This window comes from Cynocephalus volans, chromosome 1 (assembly GCF_027409185.1).
Source record: "Cynocephalus volans isolate mCynVol1 chromosome 1, mCynVol1.pri, whole genome shotgun sequence".
Classification (NCBI taxonomy): Eukaryota; Metazoa; Chordata; class Mammalia; order Dermoptera; family Cynocephalidae; genus Cynocephalus; species Cynocephalus volans.
Genome location: NC_084460.1, coordinates 141,926,704 through 141,952,196, shown reverse-complemented (window position 1 = coordinate 141,952,196; position 25,493 = coordinate 141,926,704). Strand labels below are relative to the sequence as shown.

At 37.1% G+C, this 25,493-nt stretch overlaps 1 protein-coding gene across 1 annotated transcript in view; it reads left to right on the top strand.

Moving 5' to 3' along the window:
- Window positions 1-25,265, top strand: part of NXPE3 (neurexophilin and PC-esterase domain family member 3) — a 42,680-nt gene extending 17,415 nt beyond the window's left edge. Inside the window, exons 3-6 of the mRNA XM_063112857.1 lie at window positions 2,527-3,281; window positions 7,118-7,191; window positions 20,825-21,031; window positions 24,028-25,265. Coding sequence (XP_062968927.1) covers window positions 2,527-3,281; window positions 7,118-7,191; window positions 20,825-21,031; window positions 24,028-24,578 — 1,587 coding nt within the window. The 3' untranslated portion in view covers window positions 24,579-25,265. The remainder of the gene's footprint in view (window positions 1-2,526; window positions 3,282-7,117; window positions 7,192-20,824; window positions 21,032-24,027) is intronic.
- The last annotated feature ends 228 nt before the right edge of the window (window positions 25,266-25,493 follow it).

Below are 25,493 nucleotides of genomic sequence, written 5' to 3'. Positions count from 1 at the left end.
CACCATGCTGTAACCAACTGGGCTAACTGGCCAGCCACATCTCTTTACTTTTAATCTATGTGTCTTTATTTTGAAATTGGGTTTCCTGTAAACAACATATTGTTGGGTCTTATTATTTGATCCATTCTGACAATCTCTGTCTCTTAATTGGTATATTGAAATCATTGATGTTTAAAGTGATTATTCATATAGTTGGATTAATGTCTACCATATTTATTACCATTTTTTATTTGTTGCCTTTATTCTTTGTTCCTGTTTTTGTCCTCCACTCTTTTTCTGCCTTTTGTAGTTTTAGTTGAACATTTGATATGATTTTATTCTCTCTCCTTTCTTAGCATATCAGTTATACTTCTTAAAATTATTTTAGCTCCAGAGTTTGAAATATACATTTACAACTAATACAAGTCCACTTTCAAATAATGCTATACTGCTTCAGTGGTAGTTCAAGGACCTTATAATAACAGAATATTTCTAATTTCTCCCTCCTATGATTTGTGTTATTGCTATCATCCATTTCACGTACATGTAAGCATACATAATCAAATATAGTGTTGCTATTATTATTTTGAACAAACTTTTATCTGTTAGATCAATTAAGAATAAGAAAAATAAAAACTTTTTATTTTACCTTCATTTGTTTCTTCTCTGATATTCTTCCTTTCTTTATGTAGATATGAGTTTCTGATCAATATCATTTTCCTTCTCCCTGGAGAACTTCTAACATTTCTTGCAAGGCAGGTCTGCTGGCAACAACTTCCCTCAATTTTTGTTTATCTGCAAAAGTCTTTATTTCTCCTTCACTTTTGAAGGATAATTTCACAGGTTAAATAATTCTACATTGGTATTTTTTTGTCCCCCCCCCAACACTTTAAATATTTCACTTCATTCTCTTCTTGCTTATGATTTTTGAGAAGTCTGGGTGTAATTCTTATCTTTGCTTCTTTATAGGTAAGGTTTTATTTTTTCTCTTTGGCTTCTTTCAAGATTTTTTCATTATCTTTGACTTTCTGCAGTTTGAATATGGTTTAGATGTAGGTTTTTGGGCATTTATCTTGTTTGTTGTTCCCTGAGCTTTCTGGATCTGTGGTTTGATGTCTGACATTAATTTAGGGAATTCTCAATTATTGATTCAAATATTTCTTCTGTTCTTTTTTTATTGTCCTAGTGTTCTCATTATGCATGTGTTGCATCTTTTGTAATTGTCTCAAAGCTCTGGGATATACTGTTTCAGTCTTTTTTCTCTTTCCTTTTCAGTTTTGGAAATTTCTGTTGACATAACCTCAAGCCCAGAGACTCTTTCCTAGATGTATCTAGTCTACTAATGAGCCCATCAAAAGCACTCTTTATTTTTCCTTCAGATTTATTGTTCTTTAGCATTTAAAAATTTTTGTTCTTAGAATTTCCATTACTATATTTACAATGCCCATCTGTTCTTGCATGTTGTCTACTTTTTCTATTAGAGGACTTAGCATATTAATCATAGTCATTTTATTTATTTTGTAGTCAGCTATTGTTTGTATAATCTTATGATTTTATGTTGATATTTGTGGTCATAAAATTGACCATTAAAAATGGTCATTAAAAATGACCATTTGTGCTATAGACTTTAGTAAATTAACAAATTTGGGTAACTGACATTTTGAATTTGAGTCTCTAATTGTTATAATTATTTTCTTTCTCTCCCCCCGCCTTTCTTTTTAAAGTAATCATAGTTATTTTAAATTCCCAGTCTCATAATTCTAACATTCCTGCCATATCTGAGTCTGGTTCTGATACTTGGTCTGTCTTGAGACTGTATTTTTTTACTTTTAGAATGCCTTGTAATTTTTGTAGAAATCTGGACCTAACATACTTGGGTGAAAGGTGCTCAGGTAAATAGGCCTTCAGTGGTGTGGTAGCAAGATATGGGGGAATAGGGGAAGCATTCTATTATCTTATCATTAAGTCTCAGCCTTTTAGTGAGCCTCTGCCCCTTGGCTGTGAGCTTCACCAGTGTTTTGATTTTTTCCCCTCTTGGGTCAGACAGGATGGCTGCAGTGAGCTAGAGCTGAGTATTTCCTTTCCCATACATGGAAGACTAGAGCAGGCTATAGTTGGGTATTTCCCTTCTCCCAGGTAGGTTAGGCTCTGATAAAACCCCAGTAGGTTAGGTTCTGGTAAAATAGTTTCTTTGAGGGCAGGCTTTGTTAAGAAGAACACAATGCTCAGGCATGTTTCAAAATGGTTCCTCTTCCCCTTCCCTTGCCAGAAGCTTAAGCAGATTTTTTTCTGATATTTACTGTGAGAGCCTGGTAGAGTTCCTGGAGGTAAAACCCGTGAAAGTGGGAATCCCTCAATGAATTTATTTCTCATCTTGATTTTATTGTTACAATAAAATAGCCCTGTAAAATTTGAGCTATAGTTTTTGAGACAATGTCATCCCAACCGACTTTATACAGGTATAAACTGAAGCAGAGATTTATTTGGTTGAATGAATATATACAGATTTACTGTAGTGGTGGTTTCTGTTTGTGTCTTTCATTTCAGTACTTGGACCATGAGACTGTTTCAGCCACATTCATCGACAGCAGTGGACAGTTTGTTTCCTCCCAGGTGGCAAGAATTAGCCAGAATCCCTACTGTGGTTATGAGCACCAGACCCTGTCCAGCTGGGAGCGCTTGGAGGAGGACTCCTTGCTGGCTGCTTTGCAGTGGCAGGTGCCTGATGTGGGCCCAGTCCCTTTTGTGAAGAGCACTGACCCTTCTTCCAGCTACTTTGTCATCTTGAACTCTGCAGGCTTCTTCAAGGTGGGAAGCCAGCTGGAGGTGCTGGTTCATGTACAGGATTTTCAAAAAAAGCCTAAGAAGTATGGTGGAGACTACCTGCAGGCCAGAATCCACACCCCCAAACTGCAGGCAGGGGCTGTGGGCAGAGTGGTAGACTACAAGAATGGGTTTTACAAGGTTTTTTTTACATTGCTCTGGCCAGGTAAAGTTAAGGTGTCTGTATCTTTGGTCCATCCCAGCGAAGGGATTAGAATTCTCCAGCACTTGCAGGAAGAGAAACCAGATAGGGTCTATTTCAAGAGTCTCTTCCGTTCAGGAAGAATTTCTGAAACTACTGAGTGCAATGTGTGTCTTCCTGGGAGTCTGCCTCTTTGTAACTTTACAGATCTTTATACTGGAGAGCCCTGGTTCTGCTTCAAACCAACGAAGCTCCCTTGCAGCAGCAGAATTAACCATTTCAAAGGTGGATACCTGAAGGGCCTCCTAACTGCTGCAGAGAGTGCTTTCTTCCAGAGGTACGTGCTCCTTGTTCTAGGGGGTATTTTGAGTCTAAGGGGGTATTAGGAGACTTTCTTGTTTTGGGTATGTATTCCTTATGTCTCTCTGCACTTGACCCAATTCAGGAGAGGTGGTGAGTAAGAAAATAAACACAGACTTGTATTTTTGTTTGGTGTTTTAAAAGTGAAGCTTAGTGCTTATCCAAGTTCAAATTAAAGACCCTTTACCCTTGAATTTTTATTCTTTACCCTCATATCTATGTTTAACTTCAGGACATAGCATATATACACAATAGCTGTATAAGCACAGAACAGATTTTTTAAAAATTGTTCAAGAACAGGGCTACTAGGGGTATAGTAGTCAGGCTCTTATTTTAGCTTTGTGTCTAATAAACTAAAAATTTTTAAGTGATATAATAGCAGTGTTTAAAATTATGTAACATTTGTCAATAGGAAAAAGAATATAAATATGGTAATGTTGCTGGGTTGACTTAGTAATAAGCATGAGAAGCCAGAAATAACCACAGCAAACTGTGATTTTTAAGTTAACAGTTGTTAAAATTATTACAGTATTGTGCTTAAATTTGTATTTTGAATGTAAGCATAAAACATTTTCAGCATAACGGTCAATATATGTAATAATGTGCAGAACAGAATTATGGAATCAATCAGTATGAATTAAAATTGGTGTTTTCTTCATTCCGCATGGTTTTGAAGTAAAATAATATTTCTAGGAAATAAAAAGTTATAAAAGCTAATGGTTAAAAAGTACAGTTATTTGAAAGAATGTATTTTTTTTTTTTTTTTTTTTTTTGCTCTTTAATGAAACAATTCCTTTTTAAACATTCCCTGGTAGAGAGGTATTTTTGTTGAGTACATCTGGGCACCCTAAAAATTTTCATATTTTATGTCCACTCAGTATTCAGTGGGGGAAAAGTTGCTATCATAAAGTTTGTATTTTATAGGAGCTCCTTAAATAAAACTCCGATTTTCTACTTCTGAAGTCAGCTTTTGGTCATATCACGGTACATATATAGTGAACTTGTGCCATGCTTTTAGAAGGCCAGCAGAGGGAGCACTATTCTCTGTATTTAGTTTACTAATGAGAAGACTACTACTGTATTTTGTATGGCTCAGTACAATACTAAAACAAAATTAAACAAGAAAAAAACCCTTGAAGCAAAAACAAAAGTTTTAGTTTTAACCCCGGGTTCAGATTTCAGACATGCTATATACTAATGACTGTGAGCAGATTATTTTATATTTGTGCACTTTTTTGCCTATGTGTGAAAATTACTGTTTTTCCGTTTTAGAGTTGTGTTGAGCATACTTAATGGTCTAGCAAAGAAGAAGGAGCATAGTTTGTAATTTACTCAAATTCCATGTGGAAAATAGTGGGAGAAAGGTTAGAGCATCAAATCAGTGAAAAACTTAAAAATATTCCTGACACTAAGTCCTACCATTAAAAACAAAAAACACCTGTGAATCCAGAAAGATAAATAATGTGTTTGTCCCTGTCTTTCCTTCCATGTTCTGACTGAGGATGGTTGATGGCACATTGTAGTAGAATCATTACAAAATTCTACTTACCTGGAAGTTTGCTGGGAACATACTGTTTGAGATGGCACATGTTTTTGGAAACCAAACATTTGACAGAGTTCTAATAATTGATTTTCATTTTCCTATCCTTTATTCTGCTAAAGTTCTGAAATATTGCACCAGGCTAACTGAAAAGAAAAAGAGAAATATTGGAATTGATCTTTGGGTGTATTATTTTGAGCTCATGGCCTGATATGTTGAGCTGATTGATGCCCATTTTAACCTCTTTTCCTTGATGGCTCATAATCTTGCCTAAGTCAGAAAGAATTAAGAAGCTTAGCTTTGGTGTTTGGTTTCCTAAATGACAGTGGGCAACTTATGTGATGGCATCTTTGTTTTTTTTCCTAAAGGGAAAAAAAAGTGTTGGTCTTGGAAAGGACATGAGTACTTTGCTTAAAATAGTCTATTAATGTAAAGGAAGACCTTTTGAAGGAATTAGCTTATCACTTAAAAAGTTTCCCTTTTGTTTTAGCATGATTTATACTTTCTTCTTTCTAATTTTATATTAAAAAACCTCTTCAAGTCTTTAGAAACATTGCAAAAATAATAACAATGAATATCTGTATACCTTTAATAGATTTGCCACTGTTAATGTTTTGCCACATTTGCTTTATCTTTCTCTCTGTATGTGTATGTGTTTGTGTGTGTCTGTGTATAATTATTTCCTTTGGACCATTTGAGAGTAAGTTGCAGACATGATGGCACTGTACCCCATGAATATGCATCTCTTAAGAACATGGACTTTCTCCAGCATATAACCATAGTACAGCTATCACACTACAAACATTTATCATTGATATAATACTATTATCCAATATGCAGTCTGTATTCAAGTTTCTCCAGTTGTCCCAATGATGTCTTTTATAGCTACTTTTTTTATTTGAACTAATCTATGATCACAAAATGTGTTGAGTTATCTCTTTGATCCAGAAGTGTTCGTTAGCCTATTTTGTTTTTACAGCATTGACAATTTCAATGTTGCTGTTTTGTACAATGTCCTTTACTTTGGATTTACTTTATTGTTTCCACATGACTAGATTGAATTAAAAAAATTTTTTGGGGGGCAGGAAAATTTCCTGCAAATGTTTTTTTCAGGAAAACATATTATATAACTTATTATAAAATAATTATGTAATTATTAAAGTTATAGAGAAATACATTATATTTCTTTTCCTTGCCATAAAACTCTAAGCTCACAGAAGTAGTTTATATGTGCTTTCTTAAAAGTCATGTCCTCTCTTAAATGTCACTTATCCTAGCTATGAAATTCTATTATTCCCTAATGTAGCCAGCCTGAGTACTTCCTTCATTGCTTGTTTTTGTCTGTCTCCCCCATTAGAATGTCAGTTTCATGAGGGAGGAGATGCTGTGTGTAATAGCCCTGGCATCTCAGATGGTGCCTGGCACATAGTAGAAGCTTAAGAATTATTTGTTGAATGAATGAATCTTTTCTGAAAATTGATGAAACAAAAAATCATGACTATACATTTCCATATCAAAAATTTGGAAAGTTAACATTTTTTTTTGTTTGTTTTTGGTCTAAGTATAAGAGACCTAATTACTTTGACCCAGTTTCTGGAATAGTTACACTGGGCTTTCAGTATTCTTCTCCTGGCCTCTGCCTTCCCCCAATTTTTCATGCAGCTCTCCAAAAATATTTACCGAGCATGGACTCTAAACAGGGCCTGTGCTCAGTGCTGATGATACAAAAGTGAATGGGCACCATCCATCTCATTGAGGAATGTATGTTTCAGTAAGGGGAATGACACTAAAGAGTCAGTGATGTTGAACAAAGTAGTGCATGAGTATATATCTGGGGGCAAGCATTCCCAGTAGGACTCATCTCAGATTTGGGCAAGGCCTAAGGAATCTGACATGTGACTAAATGCTGCACAGATTTGCAGCCTGAAAACTAGGTAGTGACAAAGTAGACATTCTTGTCAGTGTGAACCATTCTCTAAGAGGAGCAAGTAATTCAAAGCAGAATTGGTCATTTTGGAGTCTGCACTCTTATGTCTGGCTAGGCAGTATACAGTACAGTCAGAAATTAAGTCTGTTTAAAGTCCTCTACAGTTTATATATCCATATAGCCTGCTTATCACAAGAGACCTGCTTTATTAATTATGTTAGAGTTAACATATTTCATCATAATAAGACTATGAAATCATGTTCATTTTTTCACTTGCAAATAAAGATACATAACTGAAAAGAAATGTTCCTGAATCTAAGCTTGTGCTTTTTTATTTCTCTTAAAGTGGTATCAATATCAAAGTGCCAATCAATGCCAGTGGACCTGATTGGGTGACTGTGATTCCTGGGAGAATAAAAGGTAAAAAAGGAATGAGCTCGAAGATTTGTTGTTTTTCTTGCTAAGTAGGTTGAGGCGCTGTTGTTTCACTGATGTTGCAAAAGCTTTTTTTCCCCCTTGAATATGTCATGGTTACTTCATGGCACAACTGAAAATATTAAAAGAGCTGTTTGGTTAAAAAAAAATCATTAGACCTTATGTACATAATTCTGGGTTTTGCTGTTTATGCTCAAGTAAAAGTTGTCTTTTCCTACCACCCTCCCTGCCCCATTTGGCTCCTTTTGAGCATGCTGTCCAATGTGGTAGCTACTGGCCACATGTGGCTATTTAAATTTAAATTAATTAAGATTAAATAAAATTAAAAATTTAGTTCTTCAGTTACACATGCTCAATGTGGCTGTATGTGGCTAGTAGCCATGTTGTATAACACTTTATTTAGAATGTATCCATCATTGCAAAAGATTCTGTTGAACATTGCTACTCTAGAGATACTCAAGAAATGTGTGTGAAATTATCATGGAAATTTTAAAAATAAACAAAATTGGGTTGCTGAATAGTGGCTGTACTCAAAGTGTGGTCTCTGGATCAGCAGCATTAGCATTACCAAGGGACTTGATAGAATTGCAAATTCTTGGATCCCATCTCAGACTACTGAATCAGAAGCTCTGGCTGGTGGGGCCCAGCAATCAGTATTTGAACAAACTTTCCAGGTAATTCTGATCCATTGATAATAGGATATTATTAATATTAAAAGAATGAAACTGAGAGGAATAAATGTATGTATTATGTTTTTGCAGAATAGATATAATTAGCTGTAGTGATTTTTAGAAAGAAAGGATGAACATTATTTAAGGAGGCTTATGCAGACGGTGGGCAAAGTCCTTTTAGCTGTTGAAAGCATGCTAATCAATAGTATTCTACACAGCAGATGTTGTCAGCCCATTTGCCACAGGGTCTAGGTATATAATACACATGGATCAAGGAGGGTGGGTATTAGCTGTATTATGCCTTGTGTGAATGAGAGGGACCATTTCAAGGGGGCAGCCTCTCTTTAGTTCCTGCTGCTTTGTCACTGTGCAGAAACACACCCATTGTGGCCAGATCTGTAGATTTTTTTCTTCATGAAAAACCAGGAGTCTTCATTTTTAATGTGATATCTCTGGGTTTTAAACTATTGTCATCCAATTCAGAACTTTAAATATGTTGTATGGCTAAATAAAATTTGTCTGTGGCCCAGATGCAGTCAGGGCACTGCTAGTCTGTATCTTGTTCTCCACCATTGCATGCCACAAGAATTCCCAGTCTTCTAATGGAGAGCTGTATTTGATTAACTTGAACCAGATGAATTACTAATTTTGGAAGACACATATGAAACACCATTAATCAAAATCCTTATCTTTTATCTGTCTGGACCTCAACCCCATGACCATGATGTCAGTAGGCATGGTGTCCGTCAGTAGCACTGCACTCTGCACATTCTCCCATGTCTGACATCCTCAGGAGGCCCATCCCACCACCACGTCTACTTATTTCCACCACAGCCTTGACTGTCTGGCTTGTCCACCTTGTGGTGTCCCTGGGTGTCCCGTGAGATGGCTGAGTGGGAGGCACTTTGGATAGTTTACCTGTACCTGACTGGTCTTGGAGCTCAGCCAGGAAGTGGTTGTGGATTTGTGATGTACTCTTCTGGTTAGAGAGAAGACAGATTCAGTAAGTAGTGAGGCTTTTGATGGATTTTTAGAGGAAGAAAGTAACTATGAATCGGTAGGAGCAGAATAGTCTGGCTTTGAATGAGAAAAAACATCTTGTAGCAGGTACATAACTGGAAAGAAAAAGGCTATTGCTCTACGTAGTATCAGAGGAGCCCAGCTTGGCAGAACTTCATTGAAGTTCACTCAAGTGACCAGCTGGGGGCACTCAAAGACTCTAAATCAAAGGCTCATATTTTTTCTTTCCTTACTTTCCTCCTCCTATGCAAACATTCTGCTTCTGCTTAAACTTTTACCCACTAATTTTAGCATTCATTAGATCTTGCCTGTAGCAGAGATTTCTGTGAGTTCTATATCTTTCATTCTTTTGAAATTTATTAGTTGGAATTCTTCCATAAGGAAGAGTTGTCCCTTCTTCCCCATTTATTTAATTATTTATATTGGTATGGACTCATGATTATTTTATTCTTTGGGTTATAATCCAATTCAATTCATTTTTTTTTTTCTTTTTTTGGCTCATATTGTTCCAGTTTTGGCAGTGGGGAAAATTTTCTGTTTGGCTTCTGTGCCCTTTTGACATGCTCTCCTCCTTATTTATTTATTTATTTATTTCTGAGCATTTCCTTACTTTCTGTCACCACAGATATTTTATGCTTATCTCATATTTATTCTGCCCCAGCCCTAGAAGAGTTCATAATCTTTCCATTTCTATTATTTCACTTATGAGTCCTATATTTTGAAGTTTTTTTACGTATGAAATTTTATGTATTAGCTAATTAATTTCCGTACAAGGTAAAATTATCCTAAGATGCATATTTCAAGATGAGCGGATTACTTGAGATTGCCAGTGCTACTGCTGTGCTTGGGTATAATTTCAGTCAAAAGCAAAGAAATACAGTTTTTAATTAGAGTAGAATACCTTACCAAGGGCAAGTGTCTAGTTTCTGACAGGCTTTCCCAGTGTCAGAATTACTGCTGAATTTTGTGGCCTCCAGATTATCACAGCTAAAACGGCTCAGTCAGGGGCATTGACAGATTCTAAACTCATCAACAACTTGAGCTCATATTTTTTGGGTGCAGCTTTACTGAGAGTTTGGGATAAGACTAGACCTACTAGCAATAGTATAGATACTAACATTTTTATAGCCCTTTACTATTTTTATGTATTTATCGAGGTATATCCTATAAACAGTAGAGCACACAGATTATAATCACGTAGTACAATGTATATATCTTTGTAACTGTGGTAGGCCAAACACTAAGATGACTCCCAGTGATCTAATCCCTTGTATAATCCTCTTCCCCTTGAGGGTAGGAGGGACTTGTAAATATGATGGGATATCACTCCTATGATTTGATTATGTTATATGACAAAGTTGAGTTTAAGAGAGAGATATTATCTGACCTTATCAGATAAACCCTTAACAGGGACTAGGCTCTTCCTGAAGAAAGAGATTCAAAGTGTAAGAAGGATTCCATGTGAGGGAGATTCTTTGTTGCTGGCTTGAAAGATGGAAGGGGCCACATGGCAAAGAATATAGGAAGCTTCTGGGAGGTGAAGAGCATTTCCTGGCTGATAACCAGCAAGGAAATGGGAAACTCTTTCTTAAAACCACAAGGAATTGGATTTGGCCAGCAATTTGAATGAGCTTTCTGAAGGTTCTTCTGTAGAGAACACAGCCCTGCTAGCACTCTGATTTCAACCTGTGAGACCCTGAACAGAGAACCCAGCTATGCCATGCCCCAGACTCCTGACCCACAGAACTATGGGATAATAAATGTGCCTTGTTTATAAGGCACTAAGTTTGTGGTGATGTGTTACACTGCAGGAGAAAACTAATAAGGTAACTACCATCAAATCAAGATATAGAAAATTTAGAACATACAAGATATTTCCAGTACCCTGTCATAGCCCTTTATTATTAAAAAAGTGCTTTCACACTATTATAGTATTTAATTTTCATAATACTCTTCAAAATAACTAGTAGCTTACCCATTTTAAAGATGGTGAAATCAAGGTCCAGAGACTCATTTATTCAGTCATCATTTTTTTTTTTTAGTTTTGTTTTATTTTGTCAATATACAATGTGGTTAATTATTGCGGCCCATTACGGAAACTTCCCTCCCTCTTCCCTCTCCCCCCTTCCTCCCAACAAACTCCAGTTCACTTGTCGTATCAACTTCAAGGAATTGTAATTGTTGTGTCTTCTTCCCTCCCCGCCAGGTTGTTTGTGTATTTATTTATTTATTTATTTTTAGCTCCCACAAATAAGTGAGAACATGTGATATTTCTCTTTCTGTGCCTGACTTGTTTCACTTAATATAATTCTCTCTAGGTCCATCCATGTTATGGCAAATGGCAGCATTTCATTCTTTTTTATAGCAGAGTAGTATTCCACTCTGTAGATATACCACATTTTCTGTATCCACTCATCTGATGATGGATATTTGGGCTGGTTCCAACTGTTAGCTATTTTAAAGAGTGCTGCAGTGAACATTGGAGAACAGGTACACCTTCGACTTGATGATTTCCATTCCTTTGGGTGTATTCCCAGCAGAGGGATAGCTGGGTCATATGGTAGCTCTATCTGCAATTGCTTGAGGATCCTCCATACCATTTTCCATAGAGGCTGCACCATTTTGTGGTCCTACCAACAATGTATGAGAGTTCCTTTTTCTCTGCAACCTCGCCAGCATTTATCATTCACAGTCTTTTGGATATTAGCCATCCTAACTGGGGTGAGATGGTATCTCAGTGTGGTTTTGATTTGCATTTCCTGAATGCTGAGTGATGTTGAGCATTTTTTCATGTGTCTTTGGCCATTCATATATCTTCCTTTGAGAAATGCCTATTTAGCTCTTTTGCCCATTTTTAATTGGATTACTTGTTTTTTTCTTGTAAAGTTGTTTCAGTTCCTTGTATATTCTGGATATTAATCCTTTGTCAGATGTGTATTTTGCAAATATTTTCTCCCACTCTGTTGGTTGTCTTTTAACTATGTTAATTGTTTCTTTTGCTGTGCAGAAGGTTTTTAGTTTGATATAATCCCATTTGTTTATTTTTCCTTTGGTTACCAGTGCTTTTGGGGTCCTATTCATGAATTCTGTGTCCAGTCCTACTTCCTGAAGTGTTTCTCCTATGTCTTCTTTAAGAAGTTTTATTGTTTCAGGGTGTATATTTAATTCTTTAATCCATTTTGAGTTGATTTCAGTATATGGTGAGAGGTATGGGTCTAGTTTCATTCTCCTGCATGTTGATATCCAGTTATCCCAGCAGCATTTGCTGAAGAGGCAGTCTCTTCCCCAGTGTATAGGCTTGGTGCCTTTGTCAAAGATCTGATGACTGTAGGTGTGTGGGTTGATTTCTGGATTCTCTATTCTATTCCATTGATCAGTGTGTCTGCTTTTATGTCAGTACCATGCTGTTTTGGTTATTATAGCTTTGTAGTATAGTTTAAAGTCTGCACTTGATCTTAGCCAAAAGGCCGAGAAGCGATATATAGTTTAAAGTCTGGTAGTATTATGCCTCCAGCTTTATTTTTTTTGCTCAGAATTGCTTTGGCTATGCGTGGTCTTTTGTTATTCCATGTAAATGTCTGGATAGTTTTTTCCATTTCTGAGAAAAATGTAATTGGAATTTTGATGGGGATTGCATTGAATTTGTATATCACTTTGGGTAGTATGTACATTTTCACAATGTTGATTCTTCCAATCCAAGAGCATGGGATATCTTTCCATCTTCTTGTGTCCTCTTTAATTTCTCTCAGCAGTGGTTTGTAGTTCTGATTGTAGAGATTTTTCACATCCTTGCTTAACTCAGTTCCTAAGTATTTTATTTTTTTGGTGGCAATAGCAAGCTTTCTTGATTGGGCAAGCTTTCTTGATTTTTCTTTCAGCATGTTCACTATTGCAGAATAGAAATGCTACTTATTTTTGTGTGTTGATTTTGTATCCTGCTACTTTGCTGAAATCATTTATCAACTCCAAGAGTTTTTTTGTAGCGGCTTTAGGCTGTTCGATATATAGGATCATGTCATCTGCAAACAGGGACAGTTTGACTTCATCTTTTCCAATCTGGATGCCCTTTATTTCCTTCTCTTCTCTGATTGCTCTGGCTAGTACTTCCAACACTATGTTGAATAGGAGTGGTGAGAGTGGGCATCCTTGTCTAGTTCCTGTTCTTATAGGAAAAGCTTTCAGCTTTTCCCCATTCAAGATGATATTGGCGATGAGTTTATCATATATGGCTTTAATTATGTTGAGATACTTTCCATCTATACCTAACTTATAGAGAGTCTTTATCATGAATGAGTGTTGAATTTTATCAAATGATTTTCAGCATCTATAGAGATGATCATATGGTCCTTGTATTTGATTTTATTGATATGGTGTATCACATTTATTGATTTGCATATGTTGAACCAAACTTGCATCCCTGGGATGAATCCCACTTGATCATGGTGTATAATTTTCATATGTGTTGCTGTATTCTGTTAGCTATTATTTTATTGAGGATTTTTGCATCTATATTCATCAAAGATATTGGCCTGTAGTTTTCTTTTTTAGTTGTATCTTTACCTGGTTTTGGTATCAGGGTGGTGTTTGCTTCATAGAATGAGTTTGGGAGAATTGCCTCTGTTTCAATCTTTTGGGATAGTTTGTATAGTATTGGTTTCAATTCCTCTTTGAATGTTTGGTAGAACTCTGCAGTGAACCTGTCTGGTCCTAGGCTTTTCTTTGTTGGGAGCCTTCTGATAACAGCTTCAATCTCTTTTATTGTTATTGGTCTGTTCAGATTTTCTACATCTTCTTGGCTCAGTTTTGGTAGCTTGTGTGTGTCCAGAAATTTATCCATTGCCTCCAGATTTTCAGATTTGTTGGCATATAGTTGTTTATTGTAGTCTTGAATGATTCCTTTTATTTCAGATGTATCAGTTGTAATATTGCCTTTTTCATTTCTAATTTTTGTTATTTGGATCTTCTGTCTTCTTTTTTTAGTTAGCCATGCTAGTGGTTTGTCAATTTTATTTATCTTTTTAAAAAACCAACTTTTTGATTCATTGATCTTTTGTATTGTTTTTTGGGTTTCAATTTCATTAAGTTCTGCTCTGATCTTAATGATTTCTTACCATCTGCTAACTTTGGGTTTGGATTGCTCTTGTTTTTCTAGTTCTTTAAGATGAAGTATTAGGTTGTTCACTTGCCATCTTTCCATTCTTCTGCAGTAAGCATTTAGTGCTATAAATTTCCCCCTTAGTACTGCTTTTGCAGTATCCATTAGGTTTTGGTATGATGTATCATTGTTTTCATTAATTTCAATAAATTTTTTGATTTACTGTTTGATTTCTTCTTGGACCCATATGTTATTAAGTAGAATGCTGTTTAATTTCCATTTGTTTGTATTGTTTCCAGAATTTTGTTTGTTATTGATTTCTAATTTTAATCCATTGTGGTCTGAAAAAATATAGGGGATAATTCCAATTTTTTTGAATTTGTTGAGACTTGATTTGTGGCCTAACATGTGATCTATCCTGGAGGATGATCCATGTGCTGATGAGAAGAACAAATATTCTGAGGTTGTTGGATGGGATGTTATGTAGATATCTGCCAAGTCCAATTGGTCTAGAGTATTGTTTCTCTGCTTATTCTTTGCCTAGATAATCTGTTCAATATAGATAGTGGGGTGTTCAGGTGCCCTGCTATTATGGTATTAGTGTCTATTTCCTTCTTTAGGTCTAATAGAGTTTGTTTTATAAATCTGGCTGCTCCAACATTGGGTGCGTACATATTTATGATTGTTATGTCTTCTTGATGCACCAGTCCTTTTATCATTAAGTAGTGTCCCTCATTGTCTCTTTTTATGGTTTTTAGTTTAAAGTCTATTTTGTCAGATATAAGAATAGCTACTCCAGCTTGTTTTTCATTTCTGTTTGCATGGTAAATCTTTTTCCATCCTTTCACTCTTAGTCTGTGTGAGTCTTTATGGGTGAGGTGGGTCTCTTGAAGGCAGCATATAGTTGGGTCCTCCTTTTTAATCCAGTCAGCCAGGCTGTGTCTTTTGATTGGGGAATTTAAGCCTTTTACATTAAGAGTTGTTATTGAAAAGTGTTGATTTACTCCTAGCATTTTATTGATTTTTGTTTGGATGTCTTCAGTGTCTTTTTTTCCTTTCTTTCTGATTTACTGTTTGTTTTCTGTATTTGTTGGTTCCTTGGGTTGTAGATAAACTTTTTTTTTTTTTTCTGTTCATTGTTGCCTTTTTAATTTCACTAGTGGGTTTTGATTTTTCTTGAGTTTTTATGGCAGTGGTAGTTATTTTTCAGGTATCAAACCTAGTACTTCCTCGAGAATTTCCTGTAAGTGTGGTCATGTGGTAGTGAACTCCCGCAGTTTTTGTTTGTCTGAGAAATATACTATTTGCCCTTCATTTTGGAATGATAGCCTTGCGGGGTAGAGGATTCTTGGCTGACAATCTCTGTCTTTTAGTATTTTGAATGTATCATCCCATTCCTTTCTGGCTTTTAGGATTTGTGATGAAAAGTCTGATGTTAGTCTTATTTGGGCTCCCTTATAGGTGATTTGATGCTTCTCTCTTGCAGCTTTTAAGATTCTTTTTGTCTTTGAGTTTTGCCAATTTGACTATAACATTTCTTGGAGAAGACCGTTTTGGGTTGAATACATTTTGGGATCTTTGAGCTTCCTGAATCTGAAGATCTGTGTCTTTTCCTATACCTGGAAGTTTTCTGCCAGTATTTTGTTGAATATGTTTTCAATGCAATCTCCTTTTTCCTCTTCTTCTGGAATACCCATGGCTCCAACATTTGAGCGCTTAAGGTTGTCTGATATCTCTCTTAGATTTTCGTCAATGTTTTTAATTCTTTTTTCTTTTTTCTTTTTTTGGTCTGCCTGTGTTATTTCAAACAGCCCATCTTCAAGGTCAGAAGTTCTCTCTTCTGCTTCTGCAAGCCTGCTGGTTAAACTCTGTTGTGTTTTTTATTTGGTTGAATGAATTCTTCAGCTCAGCAACCTCTGCTACATTCTTTTTCAGGGCATTGATTTCCTTGTACATTTCTTCTTTCAGGTCCTGTATACTTTTCCTCACTTCATTGTGTTGTCTAGCTGAGTTTTCTTGTATCTCATTTAGTTTCCTTAGAATTATCACTCGAAATTACTTGTCAGACATTTCAAGGGCTTCTTGTTCTATCGGATCTAGATCTTGAGAGTTATTACCCTTTGGTGGTGTACTTTCTTGATTTTTCATATTCCTGGTATCTTTCCTTTGTTAGTCATTGTGGTAGGGGATTTCACAGTCCACTGGTTTGACACTATTGTCTGGCTAGGATGCTGCTGGGGCTGCCAATTTCGTATGGCTGCCTCAGTGTCTGCTTGGTTGCCCACTAGTGCCTTGGGCACACGGTTACCTCAGATCTTGGGCCTCTCAGGGGAGGCGCCTCTCTGGTCAGCACGCACTCGGCTGGGCTGGGGAGGGAGGCGGGTGGTGGTGGCAAGGCCTACCTGCTAGGTTGCACGCTGGCACCGCAGGGTGCATAATCTCTGTGGATCATGGGCCTCTCTGGCTGGGTGCCTCTCTGATCAGCGCGCACTCAGTGGGGCTGGGGATGGAGTCAGGTGGCGGCGGTGAGGCCTACCTGCTGGGTCGCACACTGGCACTGCAGGGCTTGTGGTCTCCGCAGATCTTGGGCTTCTCCAGAGGGGCACCTCTCTGATCGATGCGGACTCAGTGGGGCTGGGGATGGAGTTGTGTAGCGGCGGCGAGGCCTACCGGCTGGGCCACGTGATGGCACCACAGGACGTGTGGTTCCCACAGATCTTGATGCCTCTCTGATCAGAGCACACTTGACGGGGCTGGGGATGGAGTCAGGTGGCGGCGGTGAGGCCTACCTGCTGGGTCACATGCTGGCACCGCAGGGCTCGTGGTCTCTGCAGATCTTGGGCTTCTCCAGCTGGGTGCCTCTCTGATTGGTGTGCACTCGGCGGGGCTGGGGATTGAGTCGGGTGGCAGCAGCGAGGCCTACCTGCTGGGTCATGTGCTGGCACCACCCTTCAGTCATCATTTTGATACCTCTTAGCTCTGTTAGGCTAGACACGGAGATACAGGTGGGGGATAGATGAGATTTAAGTAATATCAGGGGTGTCATCTTTGGAGAGGTAAAGTCAGACATAAATCAGGTCCTGTGACTCCTAGTCTAGCACTTTTACTACTGTCACTTATCCATGTGTGGTAGGAGTGGCCAAAGATATCTTGATGTTTTGGTTTATCTGCATTAGTGAAATTTATCAACTCTCTCCTATCCAAATGCATCTAAATGATGAAGTGAATGATAAAGTGTTTCATGTTGTGCAGTGAAAATTAAACTATTCCTTTTATAGTTGAGACCTCTATCTGATGTCGATTTCTAGAAAATGGCAAAGAAGAAATGCTGTCACAACAAATTGGACAAAGCTACTTTAAAGGCAATTACTTTCCAATTATTGGGACAGATAATTTGATACAGAATGTATTTTATTTAGTTGACCTCAAAAATCAGAGGGCTCATATCCTGCATATAAAACCCAACTAATTGATGTCATTTGGGCGAAAGGAGCCCACTCAGATTACTATATCAATAATGAAATGTATTTGTCTTTGTAAACGTTACTACTTTACCACTACCTGTCTCTAGAACTCTTTGTCTGAGAAATTTTGGCAAGTCACTCTGTGACATGTTTTTCTCACCTTTCAAAGACATTTGGACTAGCTATTCTCTGAGACCCTTTTCAACATTCTGTGAATGTACAGACATTTCTGCCTCTATAAGCATTTTTAGTTTTCCTCTGTAAAATGCTTAGCTTTTAGGGGACTAAAATATAAAGAAAAAAAAATTCCTAAGGTTTTATATGGGGAATTCAAGGAATAAACTGAAGCCACCAAAATTGCTGTGTAGCTGGGTCCTTCTCATATTCCTAGCACCTGATGGGGTGTGCTTGATACACTGTCTGCATCCCTTATCCTGCTGAGATTGCGCCTAAGCTTCCTGTGTTCATGGCATTCCCTGGTGTGGGAAATTATTTGATCCCATTTCTTCTCTGTCTTGTCTTTTTTCCCACTAATAAACTGTGTACTCCTCTTTATCCTTCCTGCCTTTTACTGTTCTTAATTCTACAGATAATTTCATACCATAAAATTAAGGGACATTTATGCTGCCTATGTGCACATGTACCCCTCCCATCCTTAATTCACATTGTTGTATCCCTCCCATCCAGCTCTTTCTAGATGGCTTAGGGAAATTTATTTCTCTGCTTTTTTTCTCTTATTTTGTCCCATTTTGTGGCCCAAATAACCCCCATTATGGCTAATGGATGACATGGGATGATACCTTTTGGAGGAAAATTTAAGCCATGGGCTTTAAGAAGCAGGGACATAACTTGCAAATAATCAAAAAGACCCTTCTGATTTTGCACTATAATCTTCATATCTGCTTTTACAACCACCTCCATGTAAACTTTCTCTCACCAGCAGTATTTAAGATACCATAAAATTGAGTAATAACTCATTTGTTTGTTTTAATTCTTTTTATTCCACATGAATAGTATGTGAGGGGTTATATTATCTATTTAAGAGACATTATCAGTTATCTTACAAGCAAATGCATTCTTAGTTCCAAGAAACACTTTTTAAAGAACCTCAGACTGCGTAAAATCTATTAAAATTTGTTAGAAATTGTTTTTGACATAGCTGACCATAAGGGGGCAGTGTAGGTATGTGCATTTCACTTAAAAAAAATATGGTTTTGTTGCAGCGCATGCCATGTTTAAAAAATTAGTGTCAGATTCAGTAATTGATTTGCTTTGCTTGACTTAACTCTGGTAGTAAATATAATTAACATTTGAATGGAAATGGTAATTGCTTCCCGTGTGATATATACTTTACTTTATTACATGTATTTGGCACAGAATAGTCTAGTCTACAGAATTAACAGTGGTAAAAATTGTAACTTCAAAATTACTTTTAATTCTCATTCTAGTAAATGCTTGCTGTGGGCCCTGGTGTCTGCTCTGGAGTTCTCTGGCTATACAGCCTTGATGTACTGATATAATGAAGGAGCTTTGGGCAAGATGTAGTAACATGGTAAAGCCACATTTGATAATATGTTGAGAAATTGTTTTTGAATAAGCCAGATAAATATTTACCCTACCTGCAATTTCCTTTGATAATCACATTTGTTAAATAAAGCTTTTAAAAATATTGTTTACTTTTCCACTTGGGCCCTGAACCTGCAAATAATTAGCAGATGCCAAAGAAAAAGATTAAATATGCACTATTTGTCAAATAGGGCATCTTCTCAGAAGGGAATAAAAACCAAAATAATTTTGAGTAACATGGGTAATGTCAAAAAGTCAGAGAAGCCCAAATAGTCCCAAATAGGGGACTTACTTAAATGTATTTATTTATTTTATTTTTTATTTTTTTACATATCTTTTTTTATTTGTTTACTTATTAATGTTATTTCTTTACATTCTAAGATGTTGTGGAACAGTTGGGTGGGAAAGGGAAAGGGGAAGGGGGAAGGAAATAGGGTGGGAGAAGGAGGAAGGAGGGGTGTGGTCAAGGCCTGTGGCACGCCCCCTCATCCCTCCATGCGAGGCCAGGGGGCTTCCAGCGTCAGCTTGGTTGTTGCTGGGCTGGATGGACTCACTTAAATTTAAATTTGAGTCATAGAAGCATTTGAATTTTAAATTGTGGTTTAACAGGCAACTATACAATGACTGGATTATGATCAAGGTTGAACCTTGGGGTGTGTATGGAAGTGATATAAAATGGTTTGTTGCTTCCTGAAGATTATAGGTTTGAATAATTATTAGAAATGAATAAGTATATACCTTCAGGAAAAAAAAGCCAAAAGAAATGTCTGACCTCTATAAACATCTGTTTTTGAGAGGTGATCTAGTAAAGCAGAACATGGGCTTCAGGGCTCACTTGTTTGGATCGGATCCTGACTTTGCCACTTAATTGCTCAGGACCTTGGTCAAATTGTTTAACTGTTCTGAAAGGCTGGGAAAGTAATAGGACCTACTTTAAAGGGTTATTGTGAGCATCATATGAAATAATATCTTTGATTGCTTGGAACAGTCTCTGGTGCAGAGTAAACTTGCAAGAAATATTAGCCATCACTATCTGTTGTGAAGCATGTAAATTGTGTTGTTTCGGTAATGGCATTTTCCATGGGAGGTGTTAGGGCAGAAGGATGTTGACTTTCCTTCTGAAAGGTGTCCTGGTGCTCGTGTAGCTAGGCTACAACCATTAGTACACATTTCTGATACATTTTTAGTATTGTTCATTATGCATAAAGACTTTCTGAACCTTTTGTACTGTGGAAAATAACCCTTTAAACTGTGTGTCATTAATTTATTCTGTGTATTAAGTGGTGGTTTTCTGAGTTAAAATTTCAATGTAGGATTCATGGATTACAACTTTCCTTTTAATGGACTGAGAAACAATAGACTAATATTACTGTGTATATGTAAAATATGAATTTAAGTTGTTACTTGCCTCATAGGCATTTGGATGAGAAACTCTTCTCCTATTCCAGATAATGCTGCACAAGTGTTTATATCTATACATGTCCTTAGTTTTTGCCTTCTTTTATTTTTGGCTTTGATGAGAACATACGTAATAAGAGGGAATGCTCAAAGTCCTCTTTTTTCTTTCTGTATGCCAACACTCTCACACCCACTTTAAAGCTTCCCATTTTTGTGTGAAGGAAAACTTTTTTGTATTTGGGGGGAAAATCTGGTATTTCTTTGAGATATGACAGCAGGAAATGTTGCCCACAGGTCAGCAGGCTAACAAAAATATGGGCATAATTGTGTTTCTTGGAACATTTTCATCTCTTGTTGCAGGAGAATTTAAGAATGTCTTATTTTTTTCCCCTTTTTCTTTACAGAAACTAACAACCTAGAACTATATCAGGTATCGGGAACTTTTCCTTCTGGGTATTATTACAAAGACCAGTGGAGGCCCAGAAAATTTAAGATGCACCAGTTTAATGATCCTGACAACATTACAGAATGCTTACAAAGAAAAGTAGTGTATTTATTTGGTGACTCGACAATCAGGCAATGGTTTGAATACCTCACTACATTTGTTCCAGGTTGGTACTTTTTGTTTCATAACTATTTACCACATGCACAAAATCAGTTTTGAAATAAGCAGACTCACTTAGGATCCCAAAGGAAGGCATCAGGTGAGGAAGTTATTTCTCTGTAGGGTGAAAGAGGTAATCCTAACCCTGGAGAGATGCGTGACAGTTTCTGATGAGTAGCAGGGTTGCCTTGTACTGGTGGAAATATACTGGGTTCTTATTGAAGTTTATGTCACTGATCTGTGTGACCTTGGACAAGTCTCTTACTTCTCAGGGCTTCATTTCTGTGTGTGTGAGATGAGACAGCTGGACTGAGTCACCTCACAGGTGTCTTTCACTTCTACTATTCTGGGTTGTAAAATAGGGGTGGATATTTCCAGTTTTTTCTCACCTAGCTCTGTTTGATACAGCTCCAGGTTTATAGTAGATTCAACTGGAAGGAAGCAGCCAAATTTGTTGTGGTCCATTTTAATGCATCCTTGCAACAAAGTCATCCATTGGGCCTACCATTGGTGTGACTGTGAGATAGAGCTGGCTCCTATTGGGGGAGTCTGGGTAAAGTTGCAGCATTCTTAGCTTCTTGATTTCTCTGCTTGGCTCTGGGGCTGTGCTCCAGACTCAGAACAAAACTCCACTGTTTGGAGCCCCACACCTTATTCACAATGGGCATTCTCCTCTTCCTGGAAAGGGTGTGGATGGGTGAGGAAGGATGGATCCCAGGGAGTAGAGAGAAAAGACCCTGCTTACAGTTTGGAGAGCTGATAAATAGTTTTGTGGGAACTATTTGTGATAGCTGTGTATGGGCAAGGCTTTTCATAAAGTAAATCCCCATGGTTTAAGTTGTTTGTGATGTTTTTCATCAGCTCTTTTATTTATTACATCAACTTAATTTCAAATTCAATTTTTAGAAGGAAAAAGGAGGAAGTAGATATTACCCCAAAAAGTTAAAAGTCAATTCCAGTTTTTGCTTTGCTTGTTTTTTTATTGAAACAAACATAGCTGAGTTTTAGTTGATAAGGCATAAAATAAGAATCAGGAGAAGGGAAGTAATTTGTATGGCATGATGCTAGGCATGGTTTGATGCTGACCAGGCAGGGCCCTCCAGATGTCTGTAGCTGCTTGCTTCTTAAGTTCTAATGACGTACCTTGGTGTTTCCTTTGATAGCAATGATTATTTTGACCATATTGATCGTTTCTACCGTATCCTTTACAGACAGATTTCCACCTGATAAAGATAAAGCCTTGTATCTGGGTGCTTGATCTTAGTAAAAAGAAAGTAGTAGGTTCAGCTTTTCTTCAATTTTAATGGGGCTGGATGCTAAGTTGTAATGAATTAGGTAGGAAAATGTAGAAGAGAAGCTTGGAACTGAAGGGAGAAAAAAGTGAAACTTAGTTTAACTCTTAAGAGAAATAAAGGACCATTATAGTGTGATGTTACTTCTTCAAACTTGATGTAAACTCCCTGATGGTAAGAACTGTGCCTTATCCATCTGAGCATTGCTGGTAGCACTTACAGTAGTGGGCACTGAGTAGACGCTTAGGAAATGTTAGTTGAATTGGGTTGCCAACATTTACTTCGTCTGTTCTCTATAAGGCACTTATGGGACTATTTAGAGATACAAGACAGATCCTCTTTCCTCATGGGGGCATATGTTAAGTGATGAATTATACAGAATTTCTGAGCAATAACAAGGGGTCCCACTGATTCCTGGGACTTTCAGAACATCTCAGAAGAATTGGACCTTGAAACACAACTTAGATAAAGGGAGAGAGGGAAAGAAGGGAATCCTAACTTGTGCTGCTGCCTTTGTTATTCTCATGATAAAGATAGAAGTTCTCCTGTAGGACATTAATATGGCTTTCCATCTATAGGGTAAAATTAAAAGTCAAAAGAAATAGGGTTACTGCTTTCTTTTGCTTATTGCAAAAAGAGGTATTTGTTTTTTTTTTTTTAGACTTAAAATTTAAATTGCTTTATTTTTATTTTATTTAAAGGTTTTAAAAATATTAGATTGTCAATTGTATGTATTTATGGGGTACGATGTGATATTTTGATATATGTATACATTGTGGAATGATTATATCAAGCTAATTAACATAGCCATCTCTTCACATACTTATTTTTTTTGTAGTGAGAACACCTAAAATCTACTCTTTTAGCAATTTTGAAATACGCAACACATAATTATTAACTATGGTTACCATGCTGTGCAGTATATTTTGAAAACTGAAACTTTGTATCCTTTGACCAACATCTCCCCATTGCCCTCCTCCCCCACCCTCCCAGCCTCTGGCAACCACCATTACTACTCCCTACTTATATCAGTTCGACTTTTAGATTTCACAGATGAGTGAGATCATGCAGTATTTGTCTTTCTGTGCCTGGCACATTTCACTTTAACATTATGTCCCTCCAGGTTTATCTGTGTTGTTGCAAATGACAGAATTTCCAAAAATAGGTATTTGGTTACTAATATGTGCTCATAAAACAGAAGTTACAGCCCTTATCCTGGAAGAAATAATATTTATCTGTTAGAATAAGTGTTAATGCCAAGTTGATTTTTAAATATTTAATGATCAGTGCGAACAGCAAGATTCTTGGCCTAAAAGAGGTAAACAGGTTATTTTGTTTTTAAGGCATAGACATATGAGGGTACTTCAAAAAGTTCTTGGAAAAATAGAATTGAAAGATAATATGAATCTTGCCATGAACTTTTTGAAGTACCCTCTATCATAGGTGTTGAATCTATCACTGATGGTGTTACTTATAATGTCATGCTTATGGAATGAGTGATTTAAATAATAAATACGTTAGAATAAAGGTCTGTTGATTCAAAGAGGAGCAGGGTGCAGTGAAATAGGTATTCCCTTTACTGTTGCATTGCAACGTTCTGTTGTACTTTTATTTTAAAAACTGTTTTTTGAAACCACTCAGTAAAGAATAATCAAAATATATGTGTGCTTGCTTTGGATGTTTTTATGAATTTGAGTTTTCTTTGTTTCAGATTTAGTGGAGTTTAACTTGGGTAGTCCCAAGAATGTGGGTCCCTTCCTTGCAGTGGACCAGAAGCACAACATCCTGCTCAAATACCGCTGCCATGGTCCACCCATCCGCTTCACGACCGTATTTAGTAGTGAGCTCCATTATGTGGCAAATGAGCTGAATGGAATCGTGGGAGGGAAGAACACAGTGGTTGCCATAGCCATATGGTCTCACTTCAGCACCTTCCCCTTGGAAGTATATATCCGACGGCTCAGGAACATCCGTCGAGCAGTAGTCCAGCTCCTGGATCGAAGCCCTAAGACGGTGGTGGTCATCCGGACAGCCAATGCCCAAGAGTTGGGGCCTGAGGTGAGCCTTTTCAACAGTGACTGGTACAACTTTCAACTAGACACCATCCTTCGGAGGATGTTCTCAGGGGTTGGAGTATATCTTGTCGATGCCTGGGAGATGACCTTGGCCCATTATCTACCCCACAAACTGCATCCAGATGAAGTTATTGTGAAGAACCAAGTGGACATGTTCTTGTCCTTTGTGTGCCCCTTGGAGGCCTAGTCTGCACTGAAGGGGACTGGAGGAATCACATTCAGCAACCTTTCCATTTGACCTGCATTACAGAAAGTTTATGGGTGACCTCATTGAGAGATGGCTGCCATTAATATGTACAAAATTTCAAAAAAAGCTGGACTTCATATACTGACTTGTAAGGAGCTTAGAAAACACAGGTTACATTTATTATCCACCAATAGGATTTTTTCCAGTCTTGACTAAATTGTGGTAGAACCCTTATTAATAGCATCTATACACACTGTATTGCCCTTGTAACCAAAGCTGCTAATGAGCATATTTGAACTAGATTGTCCTGGTAGGGGAGATTACTATGCTGAAGAGTATGAAATGGATTACTCTGATGTAAATGCATTACTCTGATGTAGATGGAATGGACAAGTTTGATTGACAATGGAGCTTTTTTAGCTTATCTGGTGAAGGAAATTGGACACATCTGCATGAATAGCAGAAGTGGTCCATCTTTGGGATGAACTAAAGAGGGCTTATAGTCAGGGGCTCTTGTGAATACACTGAAGACTGCCAAGTCTCAGGAGTTTCTCTTGATGATCTACCTTTTCTGAATTACTTGAAAAGGCCAATGTTCTTGGTCAAAATTTTATAGGAAAATTTTATCTAGAAAAGAAGCAAAAGGGAAATACGAAAGTATGTATAAAATCTGTGCTTTGAATTGATATTTGTATTGGGTGATTGTTTCTTATTTGATTCAACTAAATTTTATGTGATGAATACTTATTCTAAAATAACCACTTTTGGAACCAAAGGGGGAAATCTATAAATGGAAATTTATTTTTAAGTTCTGATGTTTGAGGGTTCTAAGAATTGACTTTTGTGTAAAGAATGCTATTGATTATTATAAAGTAGTAGAAGTTTTTTCCATCAGTTATAAATGTGTGTTTTTTT